At 46.4% G+C, this 23522-nt stretch overlaps 2 protein-coding genes across 2 annotated transcripts in view; one reads left to right on the forward strand and one right to left on the reverse strand.

The window, feature by feature from the left end:
* The window catches only part of Suds3 (SDS3 homolog, SIN3A corepressor complex component), a 31479-nt gene extending 23613 nt beyond the window's left edge, over positions 1-7866 (reverse strand). Inside the window, exons 1-4 of the mRNA XM_048342866.1 lie at positions 7591-7866; positions 4355-4424; positions 1227-1282; positions 809-880 (exon numbers count right to left, since the gene is read on the reverse strand). Coding sequence (XP_048198823.1) covers positions 809-880; positions 1227-1282; positions 4355-4424; positions 7591-7732 — 340 coding nt within the window. The 5' untranslated portion in view covers positions 7733-7866. The remainder of the gene's footprint in view (positions 1-808; positions 881-1226; positions 1283-4354; positions 4425-7590) is intronic.
* A 4200-nt stretch (positions 7867-12066) lies between these two features.
* Positions 12067-23522, forward strand: part of Taok3 (TAO kinase 3) — a 133151-nt gene continuing 121695 nt past the window's right edge. The window contains exon 1 of the mRNA XM_048342867.1: positions 12067-12290. The gene's annotated coding sequence lies outside the window, so the exon portion shown is untranslated. The remainder of the gene's footprint in view (positions 12291-23522) is intronic.

Genomic DNA, 23522 nt, shown 5'->3' on the forward strand with positions numbered 1-23522 from the left:
ACACACCATGCTATAGCAGCTTCAGGCAGTGCCACCCATGCAGCAAGCAGGCGGACAACATGGCTTTAGCCAAAGCAGCACAGCTGAAGAGGTGGACTGCAAGACTGACTGCTTTCTACAGCCACATTGTGACTGATCTAAGGGTGCTTCTGTGCCTTCAATATGACATAACACAAAAGAACAGGATGGACAGTCTGCAAGAATGAAGAAAAGCAGCTCATCCACTTAAGCTGGAATGCCCAGATCTTGTTTTCAAACCTGACCCTGCTCCTACCAAGGGTTCTTTCCCTTTACCTGTGTAGCTATCTTCTATCAATGCAATGGCAAGTTTCTTAAAGCTACGGGCAATGTGCTCACAGCCTTATGTCGCTTACACTATGTAAATGGAGCATATACTCAACATATGAATTTACTGCATACAACAGCCCCAAAGCAAAAAGCATGCTCCTTTTCTCTGCAGGCTTACAATTCAATACTTGGGGAGAGGAGGAGGGCCCTTCTCCCTGAGCACAGAATCCAGAAGCCAGCAGCTAACAGTGGGCAGGGAAACCCTCTTTAGCATCAGAACCCCTCTGGCTGTCTACTCTCAGCCAGGCAGACCAGAAAAGATGAAGACTTCCAGGGGGGGAGGGGCCACCATTGTTGCCCTAAGCTACCCAAAAACTGCACCTACTGTAGTCTCTTCCCTACAACCCTCCACCCCAGTGGAATATCCAGAACACCTGTGGACAACAGATGGGGTAACATTACAGGGCTGATCAACGAGAGGGAAAACTATACAGGGTGCTTTCATTTTAGAGACCCTCACCTGCATTCCGGATCCTTTCTTTGTACTGCTGGTCCAGCTTTTTCATCCTCTTCTGATATTCCTGCAATGTACCTGGATTTGGGAATTAACAAAACAGGTGGGTATTCTGAAGATCAGTTTGCTCCACCTCCCCTCCTCACACCACAGATCACTGCATGACAGTGGAGCTGCATAGCAGCTTCTAAGAGCACCATGCTTGAGGCACAGAGAACTCAACTGGAGACTTCTAGAAGGCTCCACAGGGAATTTCACTTTAGAAGAATTTGATCCCTTTTAGAATATGGAAAAGCTTAAAAACCATTACTTCATTGATAGAAGACAGCAAAATGTGTCCTGGATCTCTTTAATCACTCCCACAGAGCAGAAAGTTAGGCACATCTTAAGGATATTTAGAAACAACAGAGACAAGCACACCGACCTTCCTGCAGCTGTTGCAGCTGCCTCTTGAGAGAAGCCAGTTTGTCCTGATACATCCTATTAAAAAAAAAAAAAGTCACATGGAAAGACAATGTCAGTCCTCAGTTCCAAACACCATTCACACAGAAGCTGCCCCCACTGTTTAGGGAGTTCCAGGGTCCTTCAAGGGAGGGAGGAAAGGAGAGGTTTACAAGGCTCCATACACAGGGATCACAAAGGGACAGGCTCCCATGTTTTTGAATCACACCCTAATTTTGCGGCTTCTCCTATGAACTAGTCCAAAGATGAAAATGGTAAATTGCAAGAAACACCAATGGTGGAGAGGTAAGCAAGGACATACAAAGGAGAAGTGCAAGTAAGTGCCTTGCTCTTTTCTTTTGCATTTAAGATGCAACATCGGACACCACAACAATGTGGAGCTGGCACTAAATGAAACTTCCAAAAGGAAGATGATGTCTTCACAGTATAGGTCTACAAGAAAGCAAAGCTTTGTGAGCAGTGAGCCAGTAAACCACCTTATCACTTCTTCTAAGGCCTATTTCAGGAGCAAAAGAACAACCACAACAAAAAATAACAGTAGTTCAGAGGCAAAAGTTACCAGCTGGGTGAGAACTGGGAGCATACACAAAGCATATGGCATATTACATTTCTACCTCTTGGCTCAATGGACTAGAGGAGTGTAGGTTGTATTTGGAGATCTCTTCTAAGCAGTTTATTTAAAGGCTGTGGTGGGTCTGGGAATGTGGCTTAGCAGTAGAGTGTTTGCCTAGCATGCACAAAGCCCTGGGGGTTTGATTCCTCAGCACCACATAAACAGAAAAAGCTGGAAAGTGGCACTGTGGCTCAAGAGGTAGAGTGCTAGCCTTGAGCAAAAAAAAGTCAGGGACAGCACCCTGAGTCCAAGCCCCAGGACTGGCAAAAACAAAAACAAAAAGGTTGTCCCTGCTACATGTTGGACAGAGTTGGGTTTGTTGTTTTTTTGTTTTGAGGTTTAGACTATTATCATCAAGAAACTCAAAGGGGGGCTGGGGATATAGCCTAGTGGCAAGAGTGCCTGCCTCGGATACACGAGGCCCTAGGTTCGATTCCCCAGCACCACATATACAGAAAACGGCCAGAAGCGGCGCTGTGGCTCAAGTGGCAGAGTGCTAGCCTTGAGCGGGAAGAAGCCAGGGACGGTGCTCGGGCCCTGAGTCCAAGGCCCAGGACTGGCCAAAAAAAAAAAAAAAAAAAAAGAAACTCAAAGGATAATTCAGCTAAATCTGGCCAGGCTTTGGCCTTCTCCCACAAGTCAGGTGTCCTAGGGCAGGTTCCAATGGACTCTTGATGATCACCAGGAGCCACACAAGGTATTGCATTTTAGTCAAAACTATTTTAAAGTTATTTCCAACCCAGAGATTATCTCTAAAAATTGTGTTTAAACATCAAATAGAGGAGAGGAAACAGACATAAAACCATCCACAAGGCTGGGCACCAGTAGCTCATGCCTGTAATCCTAGCTACTTAGGAGGCTGAGATCTGAGGATCTCGGTTCAAAGCCAGCCAAGGCAGGAAAGTTTATAAGATTCTTATCTCCAATTAATCACCAGAAAACCAGAAGTGGCACTGTGGTTCTAAGTGGTAGAGCACTAGCCTTGAGAGAAAAAGCTCTGGGAGAGCACCCAGGCTGAGTTCAAGCCTCACAAATGACCAAAAACAAACAAGCAAACAAAAAGAACCCACAAACAAACACAAAAAGTCAGTACTCAAACCCAAGGCATTAAATTTCCCACCCCATAGACAGTGCCAGACAGTGCCTGCATCTGAGTTGGTCAGTGAAAAGCAACAGTGGCAGATGGAAAAAGCAAGCAAAATATTTAAAAATCTGTATACTGGGAAATGTGAAAATACATCTCAAAAGGGTCAACATTCAGGAAAAGGCTAGTGAAGAATAAAACCCAGCCCACTGGGGCTGGGAATGTGGCTTAGTGTTAGAGTGCATGCCTACCATGCATGAAGCCCCGTGTTCCATTCCTTATCACCACATAAACAGAAAAAGGCAGAAGTGGCTCAAGAGGTAGAGTGCTAGCCTTGAGCAAAAAGAAGCCAAGGCCAGGGCTCAGGCCCTAAGTCAAAGCTCCAGGACTGGCAAAAAAAAAAAAAAAAAACAGCCCACTGTGGCAAAGATGACAGGCGTTATGAAGGTGACCCCATTATTATCTTTCCTAGCCAGACTTAACTGAATTATCTTTTTGAGTTTCAAAACTTAAAAAGAATGAAAGAATCTACAAGATGACCACAAACCTTTGCAAATAGGACCTACAAAAGAATGCAGACCTTCTACTTTTAAAAAATTTCAGAGGTTGGGCTGGGAATATGGCCTAGTGGCAAGAGCGCTTGCCTCATATACACGAAGCCCTGGGTTGGATTCCCCAGCACCACATACATAGAAAATGGCCAGAAGTGGCGCTGTGGCTCAAGTGGCAGAGTGCTAGCCTTGAGCAAAAAGAAACCAGGGACAGTGCTCAGGCCCTGAGTCCAAACCCCAGGACTGGGCAAAAAAAAAAAATTTTCAGAGGTCCAAATCAAGATCCTCAATAAATACTCAGTGACTATGCTAAACTGCCTTCCATCAGGGTGTGTGATAAAAAGCAAGTGGGATAGAGGGAAGCCCAGGGGCTCCTAGCACTTAGGAAGCTGAGACAGGAGGACTGGGAGAGCCCAGGAGTTTGAGACCAGCCTAGACAACATTACTGTCTCAGAAGAAAAAAACATACAAAGATGAGCAGAATTTGCTCTATGGGCACATGTGGCTGTCGTCAAGGATAGGGTGTGGGTGAGGAGTGGTGAAGAAGAGAGAGATTGGGACAAGGAACACACAGGAGTCAGCAGCCTGCTCTAGTCCTGGGTCCCTGAGCTCTCCAAGACAAAGTACAACAGCCAGCATGTAATGCCAGTTACCTTCTCTGGGCACTGTCATTATGTCAAAACCTAGATACAAGACTCAAAAATCTTTTATCCAAAAGACTAGCCGGTACTGCTTTAAAGGGGGAAATGCAGAGATACGTGTGCTTTTGAAGTACTAAGGTCAAAACCACAGCCACCACAAAGATTGTATATTAATGAACAGAGACAGGCAAATAAACTCACTGTTCCTTCATCTCCACATAGTCTTCTTCATCATGCTTTGCCAGGTCAGTCTCACTGGCATCCTCCGTATCTGAGAAATTAAAGGTTAAGATTATAATTCATGGCAACTACATAATAAACTTCTACTCACCAGGGACCACAGGCCTGCATGAAACCACAAGTGAAAACCACTACATAGTTCATGCAGCAAATACCACTTCCAACTTGCCCAAGCAGCTGTACGAAAGAGTCTGCCTTTATCTGAAGGGCAGCCAGGGAAGAGGGTGCATCAGACAGGGGGTCCTGGTCAAGGCTGCCATTGTAACAATCAGGGCAGTGCAAGGGAAAATGTGGGCATTGCAATATGGAGATCAGATCAGGACAGCTCCATCATTGGCTGTTGAGGGGAGCCAGACTTACTCCATCTCAGATTAGTTAAAGTGAGCAGAAGCTGACTCTATCTTCACTAAAATCTCCCCCACCCTATCCAGGGAAGTTCCCCTTCTCTGTGATAAGATTGGGTAAACTGCTTGACCACCTGAGTAGGGAATGTTCAAGGTTAAGCCTGTGCTCTCCCATGAGTAGGCGTATCCGCCTGCATCATGTGAGCCCCACCAAATCAGTGTGCCAATTCTAACTAAAATGAGAGGTTGGTTCAAACAGTTACTATGAGGCCGATTGTAACTCCAATGGCCACCTGTGTGTGACCTGGCATGCTCTGTAAGTGTTTTAACCTCATTGGCTACCTGCATATAGCAAGCTTGACCATGTGGTATTTGCCTTTATAACCCAACCCCGAGTGTGGTGGCCCTGGCTGGTCAGTCTGTTTTTTACTTCCCCAATAAATCCATCCTTTTATCATCATTTTACTCGAGACTGTGAGTGGTGGACTCTTGGGAGGGATGGGGGGTTCCCCCCCCAGACCCCATTACATTGTGGTGCCCTCCCTTGGGGGGGACTCCACTACAGGCATCACCACCAGGAACTGCAGACAGTCACGCTCTACTCACTGATCAAAACAAAGAGTGCACACTCTCCTGATGGGTGCTGGGTTTAAACCTGCACACGCTGCTCCTCAGATACATACAATGGAAAAAAATTCCCCACAACAAATCTAACTCTAATAACCAAAATTTAAAGTTACAAAAAGCAGAATGGAGGCAAGATGACTGTTTAAAAAAAAAGTGGGCTGGGAATGTGGCTTAGTGGTAGAGTGCTAGCCTAGCATGCATGAGGCCCTGGGTTCCATTCCTTAGTACCACATAAATAAAATACATAGTTTAAAAAAAGAAAGCTTTAAAAAACAAAGTAACAGTTCCAAAACATTTTTAACCCTGTTCTCCAGCACATAGCTGAAAGTACAGAATTTCACCAACCCTATAGCGAAAAGAAAGTCAACTTTGGTTTCAGTGCTCCCCCTGGTGGCCAACGGGTGCAAAGTTTTCAATAGGTCAATACCATGCACCTGCAGGCCTTCTCAGGGACTGAACTGGCTCTGTGGGGATCTTATTAGGGCGAAGGGGTTCAGGGAGGCCCCACTAGGTGCCAGCCAGCTGGCTTACTTGGCAACTGGGAGGCTGACTCCAGACAACTGGTCTACCTTATCTTTGCGACCCAACGTACCAGGATACTGTACCCACATGGGTATCTCCTTGTCCTTTTCTATTTCTTCATCTTTCTTCTCCCTCTAGCAGACACTATCGAGCAAGTCCCACTTCTCCCTGTGCCCATTCCCCTAGTGTTAAAAACCCTTGCGGGGGGAGGGGAGGCTGGGAATGTGGCTTAGCGGTACAGTGCTTGCCTAGCATGCATGAAGCCCTGGGTTCGATGCCTCAGCACACACACAGAAAAAGCCTAAGTGTCACTGTGGCTCAAAAGATAGAGTGCAAGCCTTGAGCAAAAAGAAGCCACAGGGACAGTGCCCGGATCCTGAGTCCCAAGCCCCAAGACTGCCCTCACCCCCAAAAAAAACTTTCCAGAGCCTCAGACTAAGTACCTGGTTGCGCTACTAAGCCCCAACAGCGAGGGTGAGACAAAGCGAAGCCAGAAAGTTACTTTGAGATCAAATTTACACCGGGAGAGGGAAGAAGGGGAGAGAGACTGTGTGCACCAGCCTGGAGCTTGAACTAAGGACCTGCGCACAGTCCCCGTTTTGTTGTTGTTTTTTTTTTCTTTCCCTCTGGCTAGCGCTAAACTACTTGGGCCACCTGGGCCACCGCTCCACTTCCGCTTTTCTGTGGTAAACCGGGACGTCACTTTCCAGCCCCGGCTGGCTTCTCACCGCGATCCTCAGACCTCAGCCTCCCGGGTAGCCAGGATTGAAGGCCTGCGCCACGGCTCCCCGGCTTTGGGTTTTGTTTCTTTCAACTTTGCAAGCCCTGGGCTGGGAATATGGCCTAGTGGCAAGAGTGCCTGCTTCGTATAGATGAAGCCCTAGGTTCGATTCCCTAGCACCACATATATAGAAAACGGCCAGAAGTGGCGCTGTGGCTCAAGGGGTAGAGTGCTATCTTTGAGCAAAAAGAAGCCAGGGACAGTGCTGGGGACCTGAGTCCAAGCACCAGGACTGTCAAAAAAACAAACAGACCAAAAAAAAAAAAATTCAACTTTGCAAGTCCAGCTGATTTGAGCCTAGAGAAAGAAAGCCGGGGACCTAGGGCTTCCCTCGGGCCCTGCCGGGGTCGGGGGGTGAGAGAGAGGGGTTGTTCAGCAGCCAAGCGCTCTGGGGTGAACTGTCCCAGGAAGACCCAAGCTTTGCCCGGGGGGGGGGAGGGGGCCTTAAAGGAACCAACACCTCGGACAGTCTCTGCCTAAGTGCGAGTCAGGGCGACCCCGGGGGTCCCCAACCTTTCAGGCACTGAGTCAGGGTGCTCGGCTCCAGTCCGCACCCTAGGCCCGGGGCCGCACTTGTCCCCGCACCCCGCCTCCCCCGCCGCCCGCCCACAGCACCTTCCTGGGAGTCGCGGCCCCAGGGCCGTAGCGACCCCGCGCGCCCTCACCCGCGCCCCGTCTCCCTCGACGCCTCGCCGGTGTCCCCTCACCCCTGACCCCTCCCCCCGCACGTCCACGCCCCCAGACCCCTCGCCTCCTCTCCCGGCACGGCCTCGCCCCCGCCCTCACCCCCGACCCCTCTCCCCGCGCGCCCTCACCCCCGGACCCCTCGCCCAGTGTCCCCTCTCCCCGCGCGCCCTGGCCCCCGACCCCTCGCCGCTCACTCCCCGCCCACACTCGCCGCCGTCCCGCAGCCCCGCACGGACCCTCGTCCGAGTCGCGGCCCCGGCAACTGCGCTCGTCGTCCTCGGCGCTCTCCAGCTCCTCGTCCTCCTCGGGGTAGAAATCCGCGGCGGGCGGCGCTCCAGCCGGGGCCGGCGCCGGAGCCAGCAGCCCGGCCGCACTCATGTCGCCTCGGAGCCCGCAGCCGCCTTTCGGGCGTCCCCGACGTCGGCGCGACGGCGCCTCAAGCGGCCCCGACCTCGAGGAGGAGCGGCCGCCGAGACGAGCCGGTCCCCGCCGGCGCCGCGCTCCGCCCCCCGCGCCCGCGCTCGGCAACGAGGGCCTCGCGCTGAGGGCGACTTCCGGGTCGTGAGCTGCCCGACTGCGGCCTGACCCCGCCATCCTCGAGGAACTGGAGGAGACGCCCGGCGCCCCTTTCGTGGGAACTGCAGCTCCTTCATTGCCGTCTTAAAACCCTCAGTAGGTCGTCAGGGGGCGGGGCGGAGGCTAGGTTCTCTCGAGTTAGGCAAAGCTATGGACAGCCCTGGCTGCCGCCAGGACCCCACTCCACGCCCCTCCTGCTAAGCTCCGCGGACGCTTTCAGAAATCGCCACCAGGCGGCGCCCAGAGCCAGAACTAAAGGGAGGATGCCTGGGGCCTGAGGGGCGGAGCGATCGGCGCAGCCCGGGGCAGGTGGAAATGGGATCTCCTTCAGGCAGGTGCACGCCATAAACTGCCCTCTCCATAGGTCAGGAAACCTGGCCAACCAGAGGGCGCGTGATCATACGGGGGGGGGGGGGGGGCTCCCCATGACGAATTAGAGGGAGGGTTTTTTTTGTTTGTTTGTTTGGGGTTTTTTGCAGAACTAAAAATAAAGACAAGATTCTGTCACTCCATCCCATGGTCCACATAATGGTATTTTCCTAGATCCTGGGAATCCTTCCTGTTGTATAGGTTTACTCGATCAGATCAGGTACGTGCTCCCCCGGTTTACAAATGACAAGATGGGCTGTCGTTTGCATAAAATTGGCAGAGAATAAATGACTCCTATTTCCTCGATTTTTTTTTATTTTTTACATAATCCAATAGCTTGCTAACTACTAACACTTAGCTGAGCAAATGGAACCTTTGCCTACGGGAAGTAATTTGACTAAAATACACAAACCAAGAAAGCTGAGTATCAACTTGAATTTGCTTTATTTCTTGAGTAGAAAGTGAACAGTTGCTGTCGTTTTGATTACCAAACACATTTGCAGTATCCCTTTTTTGCTGAGAACAGAAAATGGGCTCAAAGGCATATATTGATTTGTTCAATGTTTTTCCACTGTGATGCACTCCCAGGTCTCCATAGAAATAGTAAAAAGCAGTAAGGGCCCAGGAGGCTCAGGCCTATAATCCTTCATACATACTCCAAAGGAGGCTGAGATCAGGAGGATCTTGATTCAAGACCAACTCAGGCAGAAAAGCTCAGTAGTCTCCATCTCCAAAATAACCAGCAAAAAGGTAAGGCTAAAGTTAGTGTGGCTCTGGTAGAGCACCAGATTAGCAAGTGTGAGGCCTTGAGTTGAAACCCCAGTAAAGCCAAGGGAAAAAGGGTGTCGGGGGAGGGAAGAAATAGCAAAACTGAACACAGGTGTTGAAAGCCAGTATGGAACCCAGTACAATATTCTCACTCTCAGATACTTTGTGATCAAATTTATCTCTACACTGGCCCTCATGGAGCCTTTAAAAGTGAGAAACTATTCTCACCATATTTATTTTTAAGACATTTCACATAAACTACCTTGTTTTAATTAAAATCTTGGCTTCATTTGTGAGGGTTATTTCCTCCCAATGAAACCTAAGAATTTCCAAAGTGGAATGTGAGATGGTATTCCAGGCGTTTCAAGATCTGAAGCTCCTAAATAAGAATCATTTTCAAAGCTCTGAGGATCTGCAGTCTATATTTAAAATAGGATTCCAGAACTGTTCCTCGTCCAACAGATGAAGTCATTCTCTTTTTTTGTGCTAGTGGGTCACATCTACATTACTTGTAATCAGTTGCATTGGACAACTTAGGTTCTGATCAGTGAATTTATTCATAACAGAGGGGAGAAAAAGCCAGGAGCCAATGGCTCATGCCTGTTTGTATTCCTGAGGCTGAGATCTGAGGACTGAAGTTAGAAGCCAGCCATGGCAGGAAAGACCCTAAGTCTCTCATTCCAATTAACCACCAAAAAGCCAGAAATGGTTCAAGTGGTTGAAGGCCAGAATTGAGCATAAAGCTCAGGGATAGTGCCCAGGCCAATATGGCACACGCGCGCGCACACACACACACACACACACACACACACCAGAAGTGATTGAACTTTTTTTTTTTTTTGGCCAGTCCTGGGCCTTGGACTCAGGGCCTGAGCACTGTCCCTGGCTTCTTCCCGCTCAAGGCTAGCACTCTGCCACTTGAGCCACAGCGCCGCTTCTGGCCGTTTTTCTGTATATGTGGTGCTGGGGAATCGAACCTAGGGCCTCGTGTATCCGAGGCAGGCACTCTTGCCACTAGGCTATATCCCCAGCCCGTGATTGAACTTTTAAAAGTTGGTTTTGCTGCTAAATATTTTTAAGAATGTAGGGTTTTTAAAAAATAGAGTACTTGTTTTATTTCTATATCTATATCTACTTGTTTTATTTCTATATCTTGGTTGCAACAACAGATGTAAATAGTCATGAATTCCTTATTTTATATGTAATGCAGAGATACAATTAGATACTTGGGTGGTGACAGCTTACCCTTCTTTTTTCCTGTTTCTGCAGAACTAGTAGGATGAGCTCTTAACTAATAAATGATCTTTATAAAGTAAAGGAGGACTCTACTTAAAAAAAAACTCATTCTTGCCCACCCATAATGGTTTAATATGATTTTGTAGTTTCTTCTAGCCTTTAAGAGTCCAGTTCCCTCAAAACCATGTCTTTTTTTTTTTACCATCTTAAAATCTTCCTGTACATTCCTCCCAAAAATTGTACCCAAACTTGGTGCTCAGAAAAAGTTAACATCAGACTGAACTTAAACCAAAGTCCTGTAGCTTCCAGAACCTCTACAGAGTCTCTGCATTTCCTCTTATTCAAACAGTTTTTTTTTTTAAGGGAGCCATTGTAACTGGAATGGAATATCGTTTTAAAAGCACTAGGAGAAACATGTATACCAATTAGAACAAATTTTTGTCAGTAAAGGTTTATAGTTTTTTTTTTGTTTTTTTTTTTTTTTTTTTCCAGAGCTGAGGACTGAACTGCCTTGCGCTCGCCAGGCAGGCGCTCTTCCACTGAGCTAAATCCCCAGCCCCTAAGTAAAGGTTTAAAAGAAAATGAATGGTAGAGGGTTTTCTGAGAGTTAGGGCCGCATCTATATGATCTGATAGAAGTTAGGATCATAATGTGTGGTTCCTGAAGTGAAACAATTTCTTTCATAATATGCTAAATGGCTCAAGTCCACATACCTGCTTTGGTATTTAGGTATTCAAGGTATTACTTTGGTACCTAGTATTCCATTTCTGGTGTTAATTTAGTGAACATTATCCAGTTGCCCAGAAATATTAAGCATGTGGGTGAGTGACCTTCACCCCTGACAGACAGGCACTATCTTTCAGCTGGGATTAACTCGGTTCTTCCCTTATCACAGGTTACCTGGGGGGTCAAAGCTCACTGGCCTTTGGCCTTTGGTTCAGGCAGCATCATCAAAACCTGTGGCCTTGGCCTAGATGACGTCAGTTGGACATGCTTATTGAAGGACAGCAAGGGCTCCGCCTACCTCAGTTCCTGTCTCTGCTGTCATCAAAACTCATGAAGGGATTATTTCTAAAATGTTGTGCCTCGAGCAGGTTTGAACTTTTATATGCCTCTAGCAGACAGACATGTTCGTTTTCTTTTCTTTCGAACAGCAGTAAACTGGTGCCCGTGAAAGTAACTTTCCTGCCAGGATCCAGGGACTTATTCATCACAAGTCCTAGGCGAATAAACGTTATTACCGATTAAGGATGGAATTACTCAGGAAGTTGTGGAGGGGTCACCTGGCAGGAGAATGGGGTCGTTCCCACGGACACTCTATCTCTCGGTGGTCTCGGGGGGGGGGCTCCCCAGAAAAGCAAAGGCGTGGGGGAGGAGAGCCGTGAACTTTGACCTCGGAGCAGCACCTACAACACAGACCGCACCCCAGCCCGGACCGCGGGTAACTTGGAAGTTGCAAGGTCTTCCGTGTCCAAGAAAGCCCCACCCCTTTACGCCCGCCCATCGTGAGCTCCACCAATCCTCAGCCTCCATCGACCTCTCGGCTTCCCAAGGCACTGCCAATCCAATACCTATATCCGGCCTCGGCCCCGGGCCCCGCGATCAGGGAAAGTCAGTAGAGAGCCTATCGGAGCCGGGACGGGGGCGTGGCCGGGAGCAGGGGGCGGGCGGATGGAGGCGATGGGGCGGGGCGCGCTCGGCGCAGTCCGGTGCGATTGGCCACCCCTGGCAGGCGCCGCACCTCGGACAGCAGCGGCGGCCGCGGCGGTGGCGGAGGTTCGTGTGGCCTCGGGCGGCGGGGTCCTGTCAGGAGTGGCGCGCGACGCAGGGTCCCGGGCGGAGGCTACGCGACGCGGGGTCCGGCACCGGGCGACCGGAGCCGGGGGTTTGCCAGGGGACCCGCCGCGCGACAGCGACTCGGAGCAAGTGTGAGAGAGGAAGCGACGGCGGCGACGCGGGGCCCGGGAGCGGTGACACCGGGGCTGAGGTGAGAACGCGGGGCGCCCGGTGCTGGCAGCGGCGAGGATGCGGGGCGCCCAGTGCTGACGGACGGCCAGCGCCTGAAGGGGACCCGGATTGGCGGTGGCAGCGGGGAGGACCGACGGACGGACAGAGTTCCGGGAGTGACCCGGACAGCGGGGCGCGGAGAGGGGACCCCGAGTGTGGCCGGGACAGCGGGGCGCAGAGAGGGGACCTCGAGCGAGTGTGGCCGGGAGGCAGCACGGCGGGGCACGGAGAGGGGACCCCGAGCGTGGCCGGGACAGCGGGGCGCGGAGAGGGGACCCCGAGTGTGGCCGGGACAGCGGGGCGCGGAGAGGGGACCCCGAGTGTGGCTGGGACAGCGGGGGACTGGGAGGGCACCCCGAGCGAGTGTGGCCGTGGGGCTGCACAGCAGGACGCGGAAAGGACCCCAAGTGTGGCCGGGGCTGCACGGCGGGGCAAGGGGAGGAGACCCCGAGTGTGGACAGGACTGCGCGGCAGGGCGCGGAGAGGGGACCCCGAGTGTGGCTGGGACAGCACGACGGGGTGCGGAGAGGGGAACCCGGAGTGTGGCTGGGACAGAACAGCGGGGCATGGGGAGGGACCCACGAGTGTGGATAGGACTGCACGGGGCGGGGGGGGGGCACGGGGAGAGGACCCCGAGTGTGGCTGGGACAGAATGGCGGGGCGCAGAGAGGGGACCCCAAGAGCACCCGGGACAGCACAGCCAGGGGCGGAGAAGGGACCCTGAGAGACATTGGAACATTGTGGCGAGCCAGAGGAGGGAACCCCAAGAGGGGCCAGGACAGCAGAGGGGATTCCGAGAAAGTCTGAGACTGGTTCAGGATGTCAGGAACCCTGAGAGTAGCTGGAGCAGGAGGTGGGGGACGCACAGTGAGCCATGAGATCCCCAAAAGAGATCAGGGCTGAAGGGAGCCATCCTTCGAGGATCTTCTCTCTCCGGGAGGAAGACAAGAATCTGAGAGGAGGACCCAAAAAGGCCAGGACAGTAAGTCTGAAGATGAGGACTCCCCAAGAGGAGCTAGGACCGAGGTGATGGCTTGGGGCAGCGTAGAAAGGGGAGGGAACCCCTAAAAGGAACCAGGACAGAAGGTGTAGGGAAGGGCTCCTGGAGAGATGTCAGGACAGTGGGGAGAGACTGCTACCCTAGGGACTTAGGCCAGTGGATGCGAGTGGGGGCCCAGAGAAGAGTGGGAGGGGGAGGCAAGGAGGTGGTGGAGCTGAGAGTTGCCACATTTGGGGAACAGCGCGGTGGGGGAGCCTGGTCTGAATCTCCGGGGAGGGAGATGGGAGACCCACGCAGCTTAAGGGATCTGGAATCCGGAGTCTCTGGGTGATGGAGCCTGGGGTTTCAGGGAAGCCGGGTACTGGAAAAATGAAGACTTGTACTGCCTGACCAGGTCTCATTAGGGGCTAGTGGGGAGGGGCGGGAGGAGTACCTTCAAAGTGAGGCACTCCTGGCCTTAATGAAAAAGTCAGGTGAAAAGCTGGGGGTGGGGGAGATGAGGAAAATGATCTTTTTTGGAGACCCACGTGCTGGATTAATTAAAATGTTTATTTTGATCCTGGAATTTTCCTGGACTGCTAGGACTTTTGTTTCCTTTTTTCCTTTTTCCCCCTTTCATTTTAGCTCAACAAAGAGTTGAGAAAGTTTTTCAGATTGGCAGGATGTCAATCTCAATATTTACAGTGCAGATTTAGATTTAGAAGAACTGTATACTAGGTGTTTGGAAAAGGTTTTTTTTTTCTTTTTTAAACTTTGATGTGTTGGAGATAGTTGAAAGGTCAAACAGACAGAGACAGACAGATAGGAGTCACCCAACACATAACAATTTCCAATTGGGTTTCTCATCCCAAAAGTTAAAGACTGAGGGATTTATAATTCCAGGGCAAGCTATGGAGCAAGATATTCTAGACCCTTTGGGTGCTGGTGGGAGGGAAGTCAGTGTCTATTAAAATGAAAAGAAATAGTAGGAAGCAAACTGGGGAGGGTGTCAGTTGAGGGGGCTGCCTCCTTCTTTGACAAGGAAAGATTAAACTGAGGACCAGGCCCTAACTCACAGCACTTAGGATATGTGAATACCACCCTAACTACCTTTTCAATATTTTCTCCAATGAGCATGCTCTGGTACCATTATAGCCTACCGATTTGTGTTTAATTTGTTAAATTTTCACTTCCTCATTCGTTTCTCTTTCTTTCTCTCTTTAGTTTTTAGAAACAGACCTTGAAAATGATGCTTTTAGGGAAAAAATTGAACATGATGACCACACCATTCCAGTTGCTTAGATACCTATTTCAAGTTTAAAATATGCTGTTTAAAAAAAAATAGGGGCTGGGAATATGGCCTAGTGGTAGAGTGCTTGCCTTGCATACATGAAGCCCTGGGTTTTATTCCTCAGCACTACATATATAGAAAAAGCCAGAAGTGGCACTGTGGCTCAAGTGGTAGAGTGCTAGCCTTGAGCAAAAAAGAAGCCAGGGACAGTGCTCAGGCCCTGACTGCAAGCCCCAGGACTGGGGAAAACAAACAAACGAACAAACAACTATTGACTATTGACTATGTTTAGTAATGGGCAGCTTCAACTTAGAGGAAGAAAGGAATAACATATTAATTCCCAAAGATGTAACATAGAAGCTAATTTAGAGCTGCTCTGTATGTTTGTATACATGTTGCATATATGTGCTAGGGATCAGACTTAGGTTCTCCACATATGCTCAGCAAGCACTCTACCACTGTGGTAAGCTCCCACCTAGCTCCAAGGCATACTGTTTAAATCTAAGAAAAAAAATTCCTGAGCTGGGCACTAGCTCACTCACTCCTGTAATCCTAGCTACTCAATAGGTAGAGTGCTAGCCTTGAACAAAAAACCTAAGGGACAGTGCCCTGACTGAGTGCAAGCCCTCATATTGACCTCTCTCTCTCTCTCTCTCTCTCTCTCTCTCTCTCTCTCTCTCTCTCTCTCTCTCTATCTCTCTCTCTCACACACACACACACACACACACACACACACACACACACACACAAATTCCCAAAGCCCTTCTCTTGAGGGTGATGATAAATAAAGGATATTCTGTGTTTAGGGATTTGGTTTGGCGTTAGCCGATGCAGAACAGTTCTAAGCTGGTTGCTAGTATGGAACTTTGATGTGGTTATGAAAATTCCACTCAATGGATGTCCTCCCCTGAGAAATAGAAATGCAGATGAGGGGAACAACAACACAAGCAAAAATTTAACATATCAGACATTATCATTTTAGTGGGATTGAGTGTAACATTAAATTTATTTTTTCCAGAATGCTAGGTAAAATTCAAGTAAAAACCATGTCATTTAACTCAAGGTTATTTAGAAGGGCAGTGTATTCATTATGTAGTGTATAGTATATATATTACATGATATATATGTATATATATTACATGAAATGCTCTATGACATGCCAGAAATGTTTGAGCAGAGAATTTCATGATGCACTACCTGGTTTTTTGGGGGGTGTTTTGGTGGTGTTGAGGTTTGAACTCAGAGCTTTCCTTTTGACAGGCAGTCCCTGCACTGCTGAGCCACCCCTCTAGCCACTTTTTGCACTCGTCATTTTGAGATACAGTCTTACTGTTTGTCCCAGTGTGTCATGCCTGGACCGCCGCTTTCCTATTTCATCCTTCCTGCCTTTACAAGTACCATTGCTCACAGCTTCTTCCACCCAGATATAATCTTAAAAACTTTTTGTCCAGGTTGATCTAAAGCCATAATCCGCCCAATCTCAGCCTCTCATGTAGTTGGGATGAGGAGCACACACACACCACTGGTAGCCAGCTATTGCTTATAAAAGGCTCATATATATATGCACCTGGGCCAGCCTCAAATTGTGATCCTCCCAGTCTCAACCCCCAGAATAGCTAAGATTATAGGCCTGAGCTACTGTGCCTGGCTTCTAATAGAATTTCTAGTGACAGAAAAGGCCTCTAATAAGTTTTTATTCCCTGGAGTAGGAGGAAGGGAAAAGCAGAGTAGGAATTCTGTGGGAATTGTCATTTGTTTCAAAAACTAAAACTTACAGTTCAAGAAACTATAAGTATGAAATCTATGCCTTCACTCACTTAAACCATTTGTTTTCTGTTTAAAAAAGAGAAGATATTAAGATGCACTTCCAAAGGAATGGCTGCAGCAGTCTCAGATGGAAGTTCCCCTGGGTTCTTTAGCTGTCCTCAGTCATAGTTTAGCAAGATCCAAGTTCTGCCAGGAAACAATAACCCACTTCACACTTCCTTTACCCCTTGAGTCCTGTACAGTCAAGCCATTGTAACCTCACAGGAGAGCTGCATATCTAATTTGGTTTAATGTTTAAGCCAGCCTGCATAAATGTCCCAGTTGCCTGCCAGTATTCATATCTTTTGGTTTTATGTTTTTTCTATACAATTTTAGTTTAAAAGCCTTTATTCCTTTGTAATTTTTTCCCCCAGTTTCTTCCCTCTTCCCCAAAAAGTAGACAGACAGACACAGAAAAAAACACAAAGAAAGGAGGTGGAAGGAAGTGAGAGAGAAAGCAAGAAAGATTCCATCTAAAAAATATTTTGTGACCCTTCAAAGAGAAAAGGTATTTCAGTTTATCATTGTGTTTAATTCCTCCCAAAAGGAATAGTTTTTTTAGTTGTGAGAGATTGTACAGTTGAATTTCAGCACCAAGAGTTTAGTTTGTAATTGTTTACCCTACACACTCATTTCATTGACTGGTTTGTTAGAAATCTGTTACTGTTTCTTAGATTCAGCTTAGTAAAAGAAATAAAAGCGACATTTATTTATCAGCTGTCTGTAGTTATACATTAGTTACAGTGAGATTGTGGGCTAAATAAAAAGCAATTTGGGGTTTAGAGGCATGGCCCAGTTGGTAGAGCTCCAGCTAATGAGGGAAAGTGTCAGATACTGAGTTCAAGACCTGGTCTCAGACAAAAAGAAAAACTAAAAAAAAGCAACCTTACTCACTGTTAAGCTAGAGGCACCACGTTTTTAAAAGAACTGGAATTTTTATGATAACCAGCAGGAATTACATTTATACATTTTATTGTTCCAGCTATATGTTATTAACGTTACCTGAATACTTTATAATCAACCTAATGCATTATTTTCTGCCAAGCCTGAGATATGCTGGTGATATTGAAGCAAATATGTATTTTTCATCCATGAAGAGACTGACAATAAGGGAATGGCTTAGAATAACTTTTTTTTTTCAAAGCTAAGAACCAAACTCAAGGCCATGCACTTACCAGGCAAGTGCTCCTCCTCTGAGCTAAATCCCCAAACCCAGAATAATTATTTTTATAAGTAGCAAAACCTGTTAACCAGTAGTTCTGTCCATGTAGAGCAAGATTGTGTGGTGGAGTGGCTCACGTAAGATGTTGTGCATTTTAATATTGTAGTTAATTAGTAAATTAATGAAGTTCTCATTATAAGAGTTCAACTTTACAGTGTTCTTCCACTATTTTTGAGGAACAATGAGAAAACCCTGTGTTTCAAGATCAAGATTTTATGTGCCAGTCCTCAGGCTTGAACTCAGGGACTGGGACTGAGTGCTGTCTCCAAGTTGCCGTTTTTCTCCCTCAAGTATAGCTCTCTCCCACTGGAACCACACAGCTCCACTTCTTGTTTTTTGGGTGTTTAATTAAAGATAAGAGTCTCACAGAATTTCCTACCTAGACTGGCCTCGAGCCATGATCCTCAGATCTCAATCTGAGTAGTTAGGGTTATAGGCATGAGCAACCAGCACCTAGCTATATTTATTTTTATGTGTCTTGTTTTCTGTCTAATAACACTGGCTTATGGCAGGAGTAATCTAGAGTAATGACAATTCAAATACATTTTGTTTACCTATTACAATAGATGGCATTAATCAAGATACAATCCTTCCTTCCTTCCTTTCTTTGTGCTTGAACTGGATTTGAACTCAGGGCCTCTTGCACTTCCATCACTTTTTCAGCACAAGACTGGCATTTTAGCACCTGCTGTCACACCTCCACTTCTGGCTTGTTATTGGTTAATTGGAGGTAAGCCTCTCAGATTTATCTGCTCCGGGTGGCTTCCACCTCAGATCACAGACTCCTGATTACAAGTGGGATTACAAGTGTGAGCCACCATGCCTGGCTTCAGATATTCTTAATGTCTTCATCCTCTGGGAGAACTGACTTTCCCAGGGTCACACAGACCATAAGTGGAAGGCTATGGATTCAGAGCCTGGAAGGACAGCTCCAGTTTCTCAGGGTTCCTCAGCTATGGCTCTCTTGATACCTCAGGCCTACAGAATTCTTTGTGCAGGGCCATCTTCTACATCATAAGATAGTGACACTCCCTAGTCCCCATGATTCACTAGATGTCTATAGTATACTTACCAAACTATAAGAATCCAAAAGGGCTTGCCATATATCCCTGGGGACCAAAATCTTCCTCTTGGGAACTCAGCATGCAACTACTTTTATTTCCGAGCAAATATGTACAATGCATGTTTGTTTTTTGTTGTGCTGGTATTGGGACTTGAACACAGAACCTTAGCTTTTTCCCTCAAGACTGGCACTCTACCACTTGAGCCATATCTCCATTTCCAGCTTTTTGGATTTTTGCTTAACTGGAGATAATAGTCTTAATGACTTTCATGTCTACACAGGCTACAAACCTCGAGCCTCAGATCCTAGCCTCCTTAGTTAGCTAAGTGGCCTGAGCCACCATCATCTGGCTTTGAAGATCTTGTTAAGGCTCTCAAGAAGGACTCCCATGACAATTTTCCAGCCACCTGTTTTGTCCTTCCAAGATGCATACTCTTTTGCTCTGCCTAAAGGTCAATTCTGATTTCGTATGTAAGTTCAAAACCTCTAACTTGGCCTACTGACTTGAGTACAGATTTATCAATCTGTTCTTAGGTTTTATCACCTGATTTTGTACCCACATAGGCATCCTCTGCCCCATCAGACTGGCATGCTTACTAGCCAACTTCTTTCTGCTTTGCTACCCTCTGGTCTTTGTTCCTGATCTTTATTCTGCCTATATGTCCCTGTTCCTCATTTTCTAGATTTTTCTTTTTTTTCCCAGTGTTTGGGATAGAAGTGTCCAGGCAAGCATTTTACTACTGAGCTACAGTGCTACCTTTCATGAGGTCATTTCTGATCATCATCCTTCTTTCTCTCTCCTTCGCATTCCCTAAATTCTTAATCTGTATTTTTTTCTTATCATATAATATTCTTTGATGTTACATTATAGGGTCTGTCCTTGTGTCATGCTTACTGACATCCTTTTTTTTTTTTTTTTACCAGTCATGGGGCTTGAACTCATGGCCTGAGTACTGTCCTTGAGCTTCTTTTGCTCAAGGCTAGTTCTATATCACTTGAGCCTCAGCACTTATGGCTTTTTCTGTTTATGTGGTACTGAGGGATGGGACCCAGGGCTTCATTCATGCTAGGCAAGCACTCTAACACTAAGCCACATTTCCAGTCCTGACATCCATCTTGATTTCAAAAATATGGTGTCTGATGCCTGTAACAGAGTGCCTTGCAACTAGCTAACATCCTAATTGCTGAATTGTATTAAATCTAAGGACTTATTTTAGGCTCAAATAATATTTAAGTATAATTATACAGATGATTATAGAACATAGTTATTGCTGCCAGTGAATACAGCGGGGATAATTCCTAAGGGAAGAATTCACTTCTGACCCTGACAGTTGGTAAACTTGATATAATATATGTTTATAATATTGTATTATGATTAGTATATGTAAAGTTTCTTGATGGTAGTAAGGATTAATCTATCACTTGAGCCATGCCTCCAGCCCAGGTTTTGTTTTGTTTTAGTGCCAGCCCCGGAGCTTGACCTCTGGGGCTGGGCACTGTCCCTGGGCTCTTCTTGCTCAAGGCTAGCACTCTACCACTTGAGCCACAGTGCCACTTCTGGCTTCTTCTGTGATTAATTGGAGGTAAGAGTCTCACCGACTTTCCTGCCTGGCCTGGCTTTGATCCACCACCCTCAGATATCAGCCTCCTGAGTAGCTGGGATTACAGGCATGAGCCACTGGTGCCCAGCTCCAACCGTTTTTTGTGGGTTAATTGGAGATGTAGTCTCAAGGACTTTTCTGCTTGGGCTGACTTTGAACCTCTGTCTTCTGGATCTCAGCCAGATCCTCCTGAGTATTATTTTAAACATAAGGAAGTAAAGTGTAGCTTGGAATAGTAGACTTTATCTGTATATGTTGGTCTCCAGGTTTCCCATTTTTCTTTGAGCAGTCCTGAATTTACTATTTCTGTTGTTGTTGAATGCAAATAAAATCCATTTCTACTAACTCACACCATACACCTGAGATGTCTGTATCTCAGTCTGGCCAAAACCTATGAAAGCTGTTTATTGTCACAGACTAATGGATGTCTGCTGATGTTGCCTTAGGCACTGAAGACTGATAACACAAAAATAATAATAAAATTATGTTTTAAAACAAAACCACAAAAAAACAGAAACCCACCTGATTTTCTTTTTTTGGCCAGTCCTAGGCCGTGAACTCAGGGCCTGAGCACTGTCCCTGGCTTCTTTTTTGCTCAAGGCTAGCACTCTGCCACTTGAGCCACAGCGCCACTTCTGGCCATTTTTTTCTGTATATGTGGTGCTGAGGAATCGAACCCAGGGCCTCATGTATACGAGGCAAGCACTCTTGCCACTAGGCCATATCCCCAGCCCCCCCACCTGATTTTCTTAGATGCTGATATTGATCCTGAAAATTGGTCAGCTTTGGTTTCTGGGATTGCTATCATTTTTCCACATGTACAAGTAATTGGGTGTGGAATGTGTTTTAAACCTAAATTAAAAGAACTTAGTCACTGGGTGACTCATGGTGAGTTTTTCTTTTTCCTGCTAGACCCTATGCCATTGCCTTCAACATGCTTGTTTGAAACGTTCAGAAAAAAATGTAAATATTAGGGGCTGGGAATATGGCCTAGTGGCAAGAGATCTTGCCTCGTATACATGAAGCCCTGGGTTCGATTCTCCAGCACCACATATCTAGAAAATGGCCAGAAGAGGCGCTGTGGCTCAAGTGGCAGAGTGCTAGCCTTGAGCAAAAAGGAAGCCAGGGACAGTGCTCAGGCCCTGAGTCCCACGCCCCAGGACTGGCCATAAAAAAAAAAAAAAATTAAATATTATTTTTTAAAAAATTCTTACTTTTATGTACTAGGTTCTGGAAAAGGAGGTATGTTATTTGTTTTTGTTTGTTGTTTGTTTGCTTGGTTGTTGTTGGGTTTTTGGTTTTTTTTTTTAAACTGAGTCTTGCTGTGCAGCTTAGGTTGGCCTCAAATGCAGTCCTCCTAAAGTCAGCCTCCCAAGTGCTGGGATTACATCACCAGACCTTGCTGAAAAACCCTTTTAGGCTTAATATGATACCTATAATTACAATGCTTTAATCAGATGATTATCAATCAACCTAGTTTGGGAGGCTCTTAGTATTAGCCCAAGATGGTCTTGTCCTGAAAGCCTAAGAAATCTCCCTTTGTGGATTACGTACTAGAGGAAGGGTCGATTGGCACCACCCATTGGCTCCTGCACCTGTGAGAACCAATGGGCGGAACAGGAAATACCTCAGCCGGCTGAGTGATAGCAGAGTGGGGCACCTAGGGCATTCTGCTGTCTCTGCAGTTCCTTGTTGGGATCATACCAGTCGTCTTGAAGATTTTTCTTTGTACAAGTTTAAGAGAGCACTGTAGATTTGGAATTTAAATGTGAATGGTTATTCATCTTTCCTTCATTATCAATGAGTTGGTGAGTGGTCTTTTTTTCTTCCTCCCATCTAGTGTTTTGTCCCATGAAATCTTACTTGAGCATGCTGGGTGGGAGAGGGTGCATAAAACATTAAAACCTGAGCTGATAGGATTATTGACCACAGTAACCTGCTCTGATATTTACAAGCTGCCACCATAATGGTAGGCATGATCAGAGTATCTTTGGTTTTTATCTAAGATTTGTGTAGCCTAAGTGTGGTGTTTCTCTTTCATAGGGGTATAAGGGAAGTCCTGGAAACATTTTTCAATAATTCTTTCCCAAGAATCAGCATGTAAAGCTGTATAAAGTGTTTGTGATGTTAATTGTCTGACCAGGAAGTCCTGTGTTTCAACCTCGCTTATAAAACTTGAGTGTCTATAATAACTTCCTTTCTGGGGATGAAGGTTCTTGACAGCCAAGTGGTATTCTTGTTAGTGAAATTGTCTTCAATTTTCTTTCCTATAACTAAGAGACAGCTTTTTTTAAAGCCATCTCAGGGGCCAATTTACTGATTGCTGTGGCTCTATAAAGTATGTTAAGGGTCTGCATGGTCTTCTAGTTTGCATTGAATATCTTATTGGAAATGGCTCCATTCTTACCAGTGTTAATGCACAGGAATAACTTAATCTCCCTGTTGAATTTCATGTGAATATTTATGGCCTTAACTCAAAGTTCAGCTGAGAAGCATCAACCTCAAGCCATTGCATTTATATGCTGTATTTATTTTAATTTGTAGTTTGATATTATACAAATAAACATTAAGGTCATTTTTTTAAATTGAGCTTTTTTGTCTGTTTGATTATTTTTTTCTTTGGGTGAACATCAAAATCTTAGATGAGTCTTTCATTTAAAAAAATGTTTAAATTTACTAGAGGTCATCTTTTATGGATGCAATATATGCTAATGTGTGCTATAACTTTTTAAAACAGTATTTGAAAATAAAGTTACTAAAAGCAGCACTCTGTTTATCTCAGAGCTCTTTAAAAATGTCACTCTTCCTGTTTTATTTCAGTCACAGAAAAAGAAAACAGGAGAAAACAATATAAAAACTGAATTTAGAGACAGCAAGATAAGAGCATTTGATCACATCTACTGTGCTTTCTCATGTTTATACCTAGGGTTAGTTACCTAGAGAAGTATGAAGACAAAATATCTTAACTGTGAGGTAATTAGTAATTGAGGAGACCACTGTAGTCCATAAATATAATTGGATGAAGTAAGCTAGTAGATACTTTTTATGTGACAACTCATAGTTTGCATATTTAAAAAGTCAATGTTAAAACATTTTATAAACCAGTAAAGCTACTCAAAGTGTTGTGGGGGGGTTTTGTTGTTTGTTTCTTGCTTGGTTTGGGTGTTAGCAACTTTATAAGGCCCTCAGAATAAGGTTTAAATAAAATGTATACACTGATCTGTAGCTCTAGACAAATCCTTAATTTTGT

This window comes from Perognathus longimembris, chromosome 3, assembly GCF_023159225.1.
Source record: "Perognathus longimembris pacificus isolate PPM17 chromosome 3, ASM2315922v1, whole genome shotgun sequence".
NCBI classification, from domain to species: domain Eukaryota; kingdom Metazoa; phylum Chordata; class Mammalia; order Rodentia; family Heteromyidae; genus Perognathus; species Perognathus longimembris.